The following is a 13,650-nucleotide window of genomic DNA, read 5'->3' on the forward strand; positions in this document are numbered from 1 at the left end:
AGCTCCTCCCAACTCCACTGATTTAGACATGTACTTTTCATATATAAACTGTAACTGGGGGATTAGAAGATCAGCATTTTGCAATCCTTATTGAATTAATGAATCTGGTACTAAGCACTGGAGGGCTGTGATCATAAAAAGAGAGGTACCAGATAGAAGTGCTTTCTGCATAAAGAACAATACTATCAACTTACCAAAGGTATTAAACTTGAACATGTCTAAGGTTTAGATTCAAGTATTAATACAGAAGACAAAAGAAGATGTAAAGCTGCCTCATAAGGACTCAGAGAGTTAAATCTAGATCACAGAACCCTTCACATGTTCAATGACCCAGGTTTTCCAACAAATAAATATTCCAGGAAGAATACATGGAGACATATTAGAAGCCTGTAGATTAAAAACAGAAACTTGATAAAATTATAAGGAAAAGCTTGGAGTGATCAAGTGATCTTGACCATAGCCAAGATAGACGCTACTGTTTTAGAGACCCTCTACGTCACGTGGAGGGCTTCTCGAATGGTTAAAAAAGTTCTGGCTTTGAGGTGATGGTATTTTAAGGATGTATAACAGTCCTTAATAACAGTATTATTAATACTTATCAGTATTAGTCAGTATATGAAATATTGGTTTTATAAAGCTTTCTATATCTGCTATATTTTAAAATAAAAAAGGTTTTCATAAAAAGAGGTGGATGAGCAGAATATAACAAGTTCTCTACTCTGTAATGCTGAAAAAGTTTGACAAAATGCTGAAAAGAGCCTGTGTTTTTTGGAGATAGAAAAAGGAGAGCTTACTCACTGTGAGGCAAAAAAAAAAAAAAAAAAAAGTATGGGGAGATAAAAATGTTAAAAACCTAAATTTCAAGAATACAATATGGCAGAACCAATACAATATTGTGAAGTTTAAAAAAAAAAAAAGAATATATATGTGTGTGTGTGTGTGTGTGTGTGTGTGTAACTGAGTCACTTTGCTCTACAGCAGAAACTGGCACAACATTGTAAAACAACTATACTTCAACTTTGAAAAGTGAAGGAAAAAACCTTAAATCTCGAAAGATTCAATCAATGCACCATATGTGGAAAAGTGCTGTATTTTTGTATTTCTGTATTATCATTTTCTGATCATTGTGGAAAGGGAATATCCCAGGAACATTCCAGTGAAGGAGAACATTCCAGGTACTGGCATATGAACATCAAAAGTGTGACTATAAGGTAATAAAACTGATTTACTGAACCACCATTCCAAATACAACTTCAAATGAGAGTTATTCCATGAAAGTAAGTTACATGAGGAGACTATACACTTATTCTAATTAGGTTGCCATTGCTCAAAACAGTTTGGAACTCCTCTTTATAAACTTTATAATTCAGAGTTTATTTCCTTGTGGGTGCAAGAAAATCGGTCTTATTACTTTATTGTCACACCATATTTTGATCAAGATCTGTATTACCCAGTCCAATCACCCACCTTAGTCACAAGACTTTGGTCGTTTTCAAAAATCAAATCCACCCTTGAAAGACGCAGATTTGCCAGCATTGAAGATATTCAAAAGAATGTGCCACAGTCTGTGAAGGCAATTCAGAGGAATTCCAAAAATGCTTTGGGCAATGGCAGTGTCACTGCAATAAGTATTTAGCCTACTGAAGTGACTTAGAAGGAAATAAATAATTTTTATCATAAATTATGGCATATTTTAAAAAGTAAGTCATTACTTTATTATTTAAAAAATAGTTACTGGGGTATCGGCTTAAAAAGGTAAACCTTCCTTATATTATTTTTGAAGGATGAGATAGAGAAAAGCATTATCTTGGGAAAACTTCTCATGTGAGTAATAATCCAGAAAGGGCCCTATTTGTTCTTGTTAACTGTTGTTGTGCTCAGTCTTGTCCGACTCTTGGTGACTTCATGGACTATAACCCATTAGGCTCCTCTGTCCATGGAATTTTTCAGGCAAGAATACTGGAGCAGGTTGCCATTTCCTACTCCAGGGGATCTTCCTGACCCAGGGATTGACCCCACATCTTTTGCATCTCCTGCATCGGCAGGCAGATTCTTCATCACTAGTGCCACTTGAGAAACCCATTTATTCTTTCTCACCTACATTAAATGGTTAAAATTGCTATTTGAAGGTAAAAAAAAAATCTTTATGAGCTTAACAAACACTCACCAATGTTATTATCAGAGATGAAGAATAGTAAGAAGATAAATACATTGGATTTCCAAACATGAATACAAAACAAAGCAAAACTGAAATCTGAAAATGAAAAAAATACATTTTATAGTTATTAAATAAATATCATAATTCATACTTTGTCTACAAGGATACAGTCATTTCTAATATAAACTTTATTTGCATAGAATATTAATAAATAGATCTTGACCAAGTGATAACAGAATTTCAACACACTGACAGGCTGTAAGTATCTTCAACACCATAAATACTATATAACAGAATTTAATTTTTTTCTCATTTGCAACCTGGCACAAAGAAAAAGCAATGGTACCCCACTCCAGTACTCTTGCCTGGAAAATCCCATGGACAGAGGAGCCTGGTAGGCTACAGTCCATGGGGTCGTTAAGAGTCAGACACGACTGAGCGACTTCACTTTCACTTTCCACTTTCATGCATTGGAGAAGGAAATGGCAACCCACTCCAGTGTTCTTGCCTGGAGAATCTCAGGGACGGGGGAGCCTGGTGGGCTGCCGTCTATGGGGTCGCACAGAGTCGGACACGACTGAAGCGACTTAGTAGTAGTAGTAGTATAAAGAAAAAACTATTATTTCTACTGATTTAATAATGGAGTGATATAAAAAGAAAGACTTAGTTATAAGTATTAGTTTTCTAATCTGAGTTTTGTTAAACTACTTGAGGACTTCTCTCAATAAGGAAGTTTTATTTTACATTCTTATTAAAGATTTTCATTTTTTATTTTCTTAAAGGAGATGTGTTTGGAAACTAATATAAAAACAATAATGGAAAAAATTTACAGTCCTGCAAAGTATTAAAAACCTCTGGCCTCAGAGAGAAAAGGCAGTTTCAAAAGTAGCAACAATAATAATAAAACAAAAAATTTTAAAGTTTCATTGAGTACAAAACATCTGCAGTCTAGTTGAAAGTATAGTTGCTCTAATATGTCATTCAGTTATCCTTCTAATATTATCAACATCATATGTATTAAACACTACCTGAGAGGAGATATATAACACAGTCAGTTCTATTTTATAAACTCTGAAATCTTATTTTAATATATGACTTATAAGTATTTAAAACATTACCATGTTTGCATGAATTATCTTTTGAAACTTGTTTGGCTCAATGTACCCCACAACATACATAGGAAATAATGAGGCTATCTGAAATAAAAACATAAAAAAGCAGAAGTGAAAAAAATGTAGAAAAGCATTTCTCTATTCATTAGCAAAGTAATTGTAAGAGGACAGTCATATTTCTAATAATTAGAGTCAGAATAATGTGAACCAACCTCCTCACTAATGACTAGAACAGCTCGAAAAAATACTAAAACTACCTGTATGAAAGGCTTCCCAGTGACTCAGTGATAAAGAATCCACTTGCCAAGCAGGAGACATGGGTTCAATTCCTGGCTTGGGAAGATACCCTGGAGAAGAAAATGGCAATCCACTCCAGTATTCTTGCCTGGGAAATCACATGGACAGAGGAGCCTGGCAGGCTACAGCCTATTGGGTTGCAAAAGAGTCAGACACGACTTAGCAACTACACAACAACAACCTATAAGGCATAAAAGAATTAGGAAGGTAAGAGCAGAGAAAAGATAGAAATCTACACAGATGAGCATGACATTTTGGATCACGTTTCTTCCAGAGGCATCTGCCAATTCCATCAGCAGCAGATGCCTGCCAGCTGAGAGGCAGTTGAGAGGTTTCTACATACTCAGCAGTCAGGTAATCCCAAGAGTGAGATCCCTGCTAAGTCCTCAAGATTTGGTTGGGACTTTGAAGAGTTATACTGTAAGCATGAGTGCTCAGTCGCTCAGTCACGTCTCACTCTTTGCAACCCCATGGCCTGCAGCCCCCAGTGTTCCTCTGTCCAGATATTCTCCAGGCAAGGATACTGGAGTGGGTTGCCATTTCCTCCTCCAGGGAATCTTCCCAACACAGGGATTGAACCCATGTCTCCTGTGTCTCTGCATTGGCAGGTGGATTCCTTACCGCTAAGCTACCTGGGAAGCCCCTAAGATGAGAAGCAACCAGAAATCAAAGCATCCCTCCAAAATACTGAATCCCATCTTTGAATTATCTCATTCTCTGATTGCAGGAGTATGATTAAAGATTGTTAGTCCCTGTATTTGCCTGCTGGAAGAAAATTTAATTTTCTCTGAAAGAAGTGAATATCATCATAGTCTCAAATTAACTCTATTGAACTCAAATTGTTCATGTACAATGTCCAATGCCATATCAAAACTAATCAGATATAGGAGGAGATATGAAATTATCACTAAGACAACATCAACAGATCTAAGAAGAATCTAAATCTAGTTCAGGGGTCAGCAAACTTTTTATGGAAAAAGTCAGATAGTAAATGTATTATGATTTATAGGCCACATACAGACTCAATTGTATATTCTTCTATGTTTTTTAAACAACATTATAAAAATGTAAAAACTATATCTTAGCTCACAAATCACTCAAAAACATGTGTGGTATCATCAGACATAGACTTTATGTTTCACATATGCACAGAAATAATACAGAAGATTGAAAATTCCAGGAGGGTACTGAAAGCCATAAAAAATAAAATAAAAATGTACAACTAGTATTACAATAATCAATAGTAAGAAGTCAAAGATAGGTTTAAAAGCAGGTGAAACGCAAGCAAACAAGTGATAAATTGGAAGAAGGATCAGAAGAAAGTATAAAGTGGCAAAAGGATGAACAACATATGAAAGAACACAAGACATGTAAAACATACAGTGTAAAGATCATACTTTATATCTCAGAAAGGGTTGAGGGATTTATACTTAAAAGACATTGTACCTGAGAAGTTCCCAAAATCTACAGAAAAAAAAAAAAAATGAAGCCCTGATTCATAAAGTATTACTAACCCCCAGCAAAGGCTAAATTATAACAAATAAAACCTAACCACACTTAGACATGTCGTAGTAAAAACTGCTTATAACCAAAGGTAAAGAGTAAACACTCAAATAGAGTATGAAACTGACTGACTTTAAGACTTACTATAAAGTTTCTGTAATCAAGACATCATGGTACTGGAGAAAAAATAAACAAACTGACCAAAGGAATAAAATAGAAGGTCCCAAAACAGATCCACACAATCAGAGGCAACTGAGCTTTGACAACAGAGCAAAGGTAATTCAGTGGAGAAATGACAGTCTTTTCAGTAAAATGTGCTGGAAGACTTGGACATGCATGTATAAAAAAAAAAATCTAGATCTATATATTACGTCTTTCAAAACACTGACTCAAATTTATCTTAGATTTAAATGTAGAACACAGACTAAAAAACTTCTAAAAGATAATATAGGAGAAAATCAAGGTGATCTTGTTTAAGGATGAGTTTTTAGATAGACAAGCATAAGCATGATTCATGGAAAAAAACTGATAAAACTGAGCTTCCTTAAAATTAAAAATTCCAGCTCCACAAAAGACACTATAAAAAAAACTAAAAGACAAGCCAGGTATTGTGAGAAAATCATTACATAACTCATATCTAATAAAGGTCTAGCATGTAAATACTAAGAACTCTCAAAACTCAGAAATAAGAAAACAAATAACCCAATTCAAAAATGGGCAAAATATCAGAACAAATACCTAATCAAAGAAGATACGCAGAGGGCAACTAAGCACACATAAGGATGCAAAAGACAATACTACATTAGGGAACTGTAAATCAGAAAAACAAGATACTTCTACACACCTATTAGAGTGGCCAAAATTCAAAACCTTGACACAACTGGCAATTTCTTACAAAATCAGTCTTACCATACAGCCCATCAATCACAATCCTGGGCACTTACCCAACTGAGCTGAAATCTTTTGCCCACTCAAAACCTTCACATGAATTTTTACAGAATCCCAAATCATGTTATTTGGTGACTAGTCACGATCGTTTCAAGAGGTGAATGGATAAACAAACTGTGGTACATTCAGACAATGGAATACTATTCATCAGTGAAAAGAAACAAGCTATCATTTCATGAAAAGACATGGAGGAACCTAAAATACATATGCCTAAGTGAAAGAAGACAGTCTAAAAAAGTGACATGATCTGTGATTCTAACTATATGACATTTTATTCTGGCTGTATTTTATTTCATTAAAAATTGCAGAGCTCACCTGTGAATTACAATATTAACATTTCTTGTATTTTAGATGACTGCATTCACAATCACAATTATGACTGGACCCAGGAATTCTTTTGTTTGAGCCTTTGAAAAGTCCCATGCAACTTAACATTCAGCAGTGACCAGATTATGGATTTGTTGTAGAAGTAAAACAATGACGGATAATTCATTTAAGAATTCAGAATGGGAGAAAATAATAGCAAATGAAGCAGCTGACAAACAACTAATCTCAAAAATATACAAGCAACTCCTATGGCTCAATTCCAGAAAAATAAATGACCCAATCAAAAAATGGGCCAAAGAACTAAACAGACATTTCTCCAAAGAAGACATACAGATGGCTAACAAACACATGAAAAGAAGCTCAACATCACTCATTATCAGAGAAATGCAAATCAAAACCACCATGAGGTACCATTTCACGCCAGCCAGAATGGCTGCGATCCAAAAGTCTACAAGCAATAAATGCTGGAGAGGGTGTGGAGAAAAGGGAACCCTCTTACACTGTTGGTGGGAATGCAAACTAGTACAGCCACTATGGAGAACAGTGTGGAGATTCCTTAAAAAACTGGAAATAGAACTGCCTTATGACCCAGCAAGCCCACTGCTGGGCATACACACTGAGGAAACCAGAAGGGAAAGAGACACGTGTACCCCAATGTTCATCGCAGCACTGTTTATAATAGCCAGGACATGGAAGCAACCTAGATGTCCATCAGCAGATGAATGGATAAGAAAGCAGTGGTACATATACACAATGGAGTATTACTCAGCCATTAAAAAGAATACATTTGAATCAGTTCTAAAGAGGTGGATAAAACTGGAGCCTATTATACAGAGTGAAGTAAGCCAGAAGGAAAAACACCAATACAGTATACTAACGCATATATATGGAATTTAGAAAGATGGTAACAATAACCTGGTGTACGAGACAGCAAAAGAGACACTGATGTATAGAACAGTCTTATGGACTCTGTGGGAGAGGGAGAGGGTGGGAAGATTTGGGAGAATGGCATTGAAACATGTAAAATATCATGTAAGAAACGAGTTGCCAGTCCAGGTTTGATGCACGATACTGGATGCTCGGGGCTGGTGCACTGGGACGACCCAGAGGGATGGTATGAGGAGGGAGGAGAGAGGAGGGTTCAGGATGGGGAACACATGTATACCTGTGGTGGATTCATTTCGATATTTGGCAAAACCAATACAATATTGTAAAGTTTAAAAAAAAAAAAGAATTACAAAGAAATTTTTATTTCAAGAAGTACCAGTTGGAGATGGTTGATAACTTCCAAGTAACAACCAATTTACCTGAATATAGTTTCTGTGAATTTTGCTTACAACTTAATTGCTTGGAGCTTAAAGTACAGTTTTCTGGAAACGAGGCTATAAATTCAAATCTATTCAATGGATACCAGAGGACCAATGCTATCTTCACCCTAAAGAAACTTACTTGCTGGTGGTGTGGGAAAAAGGCAAGGACACAAATGTCTCAGCAAACCTCTTTTCAACACATTATCAAGTGCCTCATGGAGCAAGCTCAAGCAAGGCCACAGAACCTCAGAGTCACAGAATGCATAAATTGTTACAGGTTTATTCTATTGATCAACTACCCAGAACTCTATGATTTACCTGATAAAGAATTCAAAATTATTTTTGTGGAAACTCAATGAGCTACAAGAAAACACAGAAACACAATTCAATGAAATTAGGAAAACAGTATATGAACAACATGAGAAGATTAACAAAGAGATAAAAATTATTTTAAAAAGAACCAGAAAGGGAAATAAAGATTCTGGAGGACTTTCTCCCCACAAATTCATCAAAAGAGCATTTAAACGTGAAATTCAATGCCGGCAGAGGACATCAGGCACCCAGAAAAAGCAACCCAACTCCTCAAGGTAGGAAAAATATTAAAGACAATAAAAGAGACAAAGAGGGAGGGACAAAGTTCCGTCCGGGAAGGGAGTCTTAAAAACAGAGAGTTTCCAAACACCAGAAACCTTCTCACTGCAGTGCGAGCTTTGGAAGCACAGAGGACAACAAACAGGAAAAAAATAAATAAACAATTAAAACTCGCAGATTGCTAGCCTGGTAACTCCTCCAGCGGAGAAGCATCAAATCCGCCATCAAACGGGGCTGGGCAGGGAGGCATGCATCGCTGAGAGTTTTGAATACCCTGAGAACTATCTGAGCGAAAAACTTGGGCTAGAAACCAGACTGTGGGATATCTACCATGCGAAAAGCCAGCCTAACCTTTAAACCGAGCCAATAAACAGAGGTAGCCGGCTGAAACCTTCCTCCGGTGACAGGCAGCCAGAGTCGGAAGGGGGGCAATCGAGCCCCAGAGACATTATCTATAAAACTGGCTTCTTTGCTAACTAAAACTTATTGGGGTCTGGACGGTCAACATCTGCCTGAGAAGGTACGCGGTTTTACACCCAGATAACCAAGTGGCGGGAGGCGATAAGTCGCAGCATTGGCGCCGCCAAACACCTCATCACCTGAGCTGCTCGGACCTGGGAAGAGCACAAAACGCAGCCCCAACTGAGTCTGACTCTGAGGACTACCTGAGTGCCTGAACCTGAGCACACCTGGGAGGTGCATGCAACCCAGGGCTGCCTCGGAAATTCAGAGGAACAACCTAGAGCCTGAGCAGTGTGGGCAGGGGAGGCTACACGCCCAAGACCCAGTGTGGCTGAGGCACTGCGAGCGACGCCAGTGTCATTTGTTTGCATTACCCTCCCTCCCTCAACTACTGAACAAAGAGAAGAAAAAGCTCCACTCACCAGAACACCGTTCCCTAACCAGGAAACCTTGAAAGCCACCTCTACATACCCACACACAGCGAACAGCCTGAATAAAGAGAACTCCACAAACTGCCAGAATACAGAAAGGACTCCCAAACTCAGCAATTTAAACAAGATGAAGAGACAGAGGAATACCCAGCAGATAAAGGAACAGGATAAATGCCCACCAAACCAAACAAAAGAGGAAGAGATAGGGAATCTACCTGATAAAGAATTCCAAATAATGATAGTGAAATTGATCCAAAATCTTGAAATCAAAATGGAATCACAGATAAATAGCCTGGAGACAAGGATTGAGAAGATGCAAGAAAGGTTTAACAAGGACCTAGAAGAAATAAAAAAGAGTCAATATATAATGAATAATGCAATAAATGAAATTAAAAACACTCTGGAGCCAACAAATAGTAGAATAACAGAGGCAGAAGATAGGATTAGTGAATTAGAAGATAGAATGGCAGAAATAAATGAATCAGAGAGGATAAAAAAAAAACGAATTAAAAGAAATGAGGACAATCTCAGAGACCTCCAGGACAATATTAAACGCTACAACATTCGAATCATAGGGGTTCCAGAAGAAGAAGACAAAAAGAAAGACCATGAGAAAATACTTGAGGAGATAATAGTTGAAAACTTCCTAAAATGGGGAAGGAAATAATCACCCAAGTCCAAGAAACCCAGAGAGTCCCAAACAGGATAAACCCAAGGAGAAACACCCCAAGACACATATTAATCAAATTAACAAAGATCAAACACAAAGAACAAATATTAAAAAAGCAAGGGAAAAACAACAAATAACACACAAGGGAATTCCCATAAGGATAACAGCTGATCTTTCAATAGAAACTCTTCAAGCCAGGAGGGAATGGCAAGACATACTTAAAATGATGAAAGAAAATAACCTACAGCCCAGATTATTGTACCCAGCAAGGATCTCATTCAAGTATGAAGGAGAAATCAAAAGCTTTTCAGACAAGCAAAAGCTGAAGAATTCTGCACCACCAAACCAGCTCTCCAACAAATACTAAAGGATATTCTCTAGACAGGAAACACAAAAATGGTGTATAAACTCAACCCAAAACAATAAAGTAAATGGCAACGGGATCATACTTATTAGTAATTACCTTAAACGTAAATGGGTTGAATGCCCAACCAAAAGACAAAGACTGGCTGAATGGATACAAAAACAAGACCCCTACATATGTTGTCTACAAGAGACCCACCTCAAAACAGGGGACACATACAGACTGAAAGTGAAGGGCTGGAAAAAGATTTTCCATGCAAATTGGGACAAAAAGAAAGCAGGAGTCACAATACTGGTATCAGATAAATTAGACTTTAAAACAAAGGCTGTGAAAAGAGACAAAGAAGGTCACTACATAATGATCAAAGGATCAATCCAAGAAGAAGATATAAGAATTATAAATATATATCCACCCAACATGGGAGCACCGCATGTATGTAAGACAAATCCTAACAAGTATGAAAGGAGAAATTAACAATAACACAATAATAGTGGGAGACTTTAATACCCCACTCACACTTATGGATAGATCAACTAAACAGAAAATTAACAAGGAAAAAAAACAAAACAAAACATGTATCTATAAAGCTCACTAAAGCAAAGCACAGTAAAATGAGGTATGGCAATAAAAGGCGTTAAATTTATCAAAAAAAAATAAAGTGCTGAAAAATTTTAAAAAAAAATTATTTTAAAAAGAACCAAATAAATTCTGGAACTGAAGAATTCAATCAATGAAATGAAACATGCAACAGAGTATCAACATCAGAAGAGACCAAACAGCAGACAAAACAGTGAGTTAGATAGGAACTCTTGAAATACTCTATCAGAGGAGAACAAAGAAAAAAACAATGAAAAAAGTGAAGAAAGCCTACCTGATCTATATGAAAACATCAAATGATCAAACATCAGAATCACTGGAGTTTTATGAGAAGAGAAAGAGAAGAGGTAGAAAGTTTATTTAAAGAAATAACAGTTGAGAACTTCCAAACCTACAAAGAAATCTGGACATTCAAGTTCACAAAGCTAATAAATCACCCGATCACTATGACTCAAAAAGACCTTCCCTAAAGCACACCATGATGAAACTGTCAAAAATTAGAGACAGAGAGAACCCCAAAAGCAGAAAGAGAAAAAAAGAAGTTGCCATTACACTATCAACTATAGAAATCAAAACAGTACAGTTCAGGAATAAATAATATACATACCAGTGGAACAGACTGAGTGGCCAGAAATAAACCCATGTATATACAGTCAACTAATATTTGACACAGAAACCAAGAATACTTAGGGGGAAAGATAATGTCTTAAATAAATGGTGGCAAGAAAACTGGATATTCTCATAAAATTGGACTTCTATCCACATCATTCACAAAAAATAATTAAAATGAATTTTAAAGACTTAAATATAAAACCAGATGCCACAAAACTTTTAGAAGAAAACCTGGGGAATAAGCTCCCTGACCTCGGTCTTTTCAATGATCTTTTGGATTGTAACACCAAAAACACAAGCAACAAAAGCAAAAATCAACAAGTGAAACTATATCAAACTAAAAAACCTCATGCACACCAAAAAAAAAAGAAAGAAAAGGCAACCTATGCAATGGGAGAAAATATCTGCAGAGCACATATTAGGTGAAAGATTAATATCCCAAATGCATAAAGAACTCCACAACTCAATAACAAAAAATGATTAAAAATTGGTAGAAGAAAAATGAATATTTTTTGAAAGAAGACATCCAATTGGCCAACAGATACATGAAAAGACACTCAACATCACTGCTGCTGCTGCTGCTAAGTCACTTCAGTCGTGTCCGACTCTGTGCGACCCCATAGACGGCAGCCCACCAGGCTCCGCGGTCCCTGGGATTCTCCAGGCAAGAACACTGGAGTGGGTCGCCATTTCCTTCTCCAATGCATGAAAGAGAAAAGTGAAAGTGAAGTTGCTCAGTTTTTTCCAACTCTTAGCGACCCCGTGGACTGCAGCCTACCAAGCTCCTCCACCCATGGGATTTTCCAGGCAGGAGTATTGGAGTGGGGTGCCATTGCCTTCTCCTCTCAACATCACTAACTATCAGGAAATGAAATCAAATCCACAATGAGATATCCGCTCACATGTATTAGAATGGCTATAATCAAGAAGACAAAAGAAAACAAATGTTGGTGAGGATGTGGAAGAAAGGGAACACTTGTGCATGCACTGTTGAGTTCAGTTCACTCACTCAGTCGTGTCTGACTCTTTGTGACCCCATGGACTGCAGCAAGCCAGGATTCCCTGTCCATTACTAAGTCCCAGAGCCTACTCAAACTCATGTCCATCACGTAAGTGATGCCATCCAACCATCCCATCCTCTGTTGTCCCCTTCTCCTCCTGCCTTCAATCTTTCCCAGGATCAAAGTCTTTTCCAATGAGTCGGTTCTTCACATCACGTGGCCAAACTATCGGAGTTTCACCTTCAGAATCAGTCCTCCCACTGAATATTCAGGACTGATTTCCTTTAGGATTAACTGGTTGTATGGCATGCGCTGTTAGTAGAAATGTAAACTGGTGGAGCCACTATGGAAAACAGTATGGAGTTTCCTCAAAAAATTTAAAATACAACTACCATATGATCCAGCAATCCCACTTCTGGGTACATATTCCAGAGGAAATGAAAACAGAGTATTGAAGAGATCCCTGCACATCTATATTCACAATAGCCAAGGTATGAAAACAAACTAAGTGTCCATCAATAGATGAATGGATACAGAAGAAGTGTATACACACACACACTATGGAATAATACTCAACCATGAGAAAGAAGGAAATCCTGCCATTTGTGACAACACAGATGGACCTTGAGGGCATTATACTATGTGAGAGAATTCAGATAAAGACTAGGTTGGCCAAAAAGTTTGTTTGGTTTCTGGTAACTTCTCACAGGAAAAAAACCAAACGAACTTTCTGGCCAACTCAACACTCCATATCACCTTATGTGGAATCTAAAAAAGCCAAACTTGTCAAAACAGAGAGTAGAATGTTGATTGGGGGCTTGGGGGTAGGGGAATGAGAGAGATGTTGGACAAAGCGCATAAATTTGCAACTAGAAGATGAATCGCAGAGTCGGACACAACTGAGCGAGACTGAACTGAGAAGATGAGTAAGTCCTGGAGATCTAATGTACTGCAGAGTTATTATAGTCAATACTATACTAGATAAGTCACAGTTGCTAAGAGACTAGATCTTAAATGCTCTCACCACAAAAATGAAATAATAATTTTGTGACTTGATAGAGGTGTTAACTAACACTATGATACTAATCAGGTGATAATCATATTGTAATATAATAATGTATCAAATCAATACACTGTACACTTTAACTTTACAAAATGTTAATAATAGCTCAATAAAAAATTTAAAAAATAAAAGTCTAGTATATCTTTTGAATGGATAAAAAACCATTAAGGCAATATCAAAATTACCCAAAGAACTAAACAGTTT

At 37.0% G+C, this 13,650-nt stretch overlaps 1 protein-coding gene across 3 annotated transcripts in view; it reads right to left on the reverse strand.

The window, feature by feature from the left end:
* DPY19L2 (dpy-19 like 2) overlaps window positions 1-13,650 on the reverse strand; it is a 95,232-nt gene that overhangs the window by 43,503 nt on the left and 38,079 nt on the right. For all 3 annotated transcript variants that reach the window (XM_070368798.1, XM_070368799.1, XM_005889110.2), the window contains exons 10-11: window positions 3,277-3,354; window positions 2,168-2,254 (exon numbers count right to left, since the gene is read on the reverse strand). In XM_070368798.1, coding sequence (XP_070224899.1) covers window positions 2,168-2,254; window positions 3,277-3,354 — 165 coding nt within the window. The remainder of the gene's footprint in view (window positions 1-2,167; window positions 2,255-3,276; window positions 3,355-13,650) is intronic.

The sequence above is a fragment of the Bos mutus genome, chromosome 4, assembly GCF_027580195.1.
Source record: "Bos mutus isolate GX-2022 chromosome 4, NWIPB_WYAK_1.1, whole genome shotgun sequence".
Lineage (NCBI taxonomy): Eukaryota > Metazoa > Chordata > Mammalia > Artiodactyla > Bovidae > Bos > Bos mutus.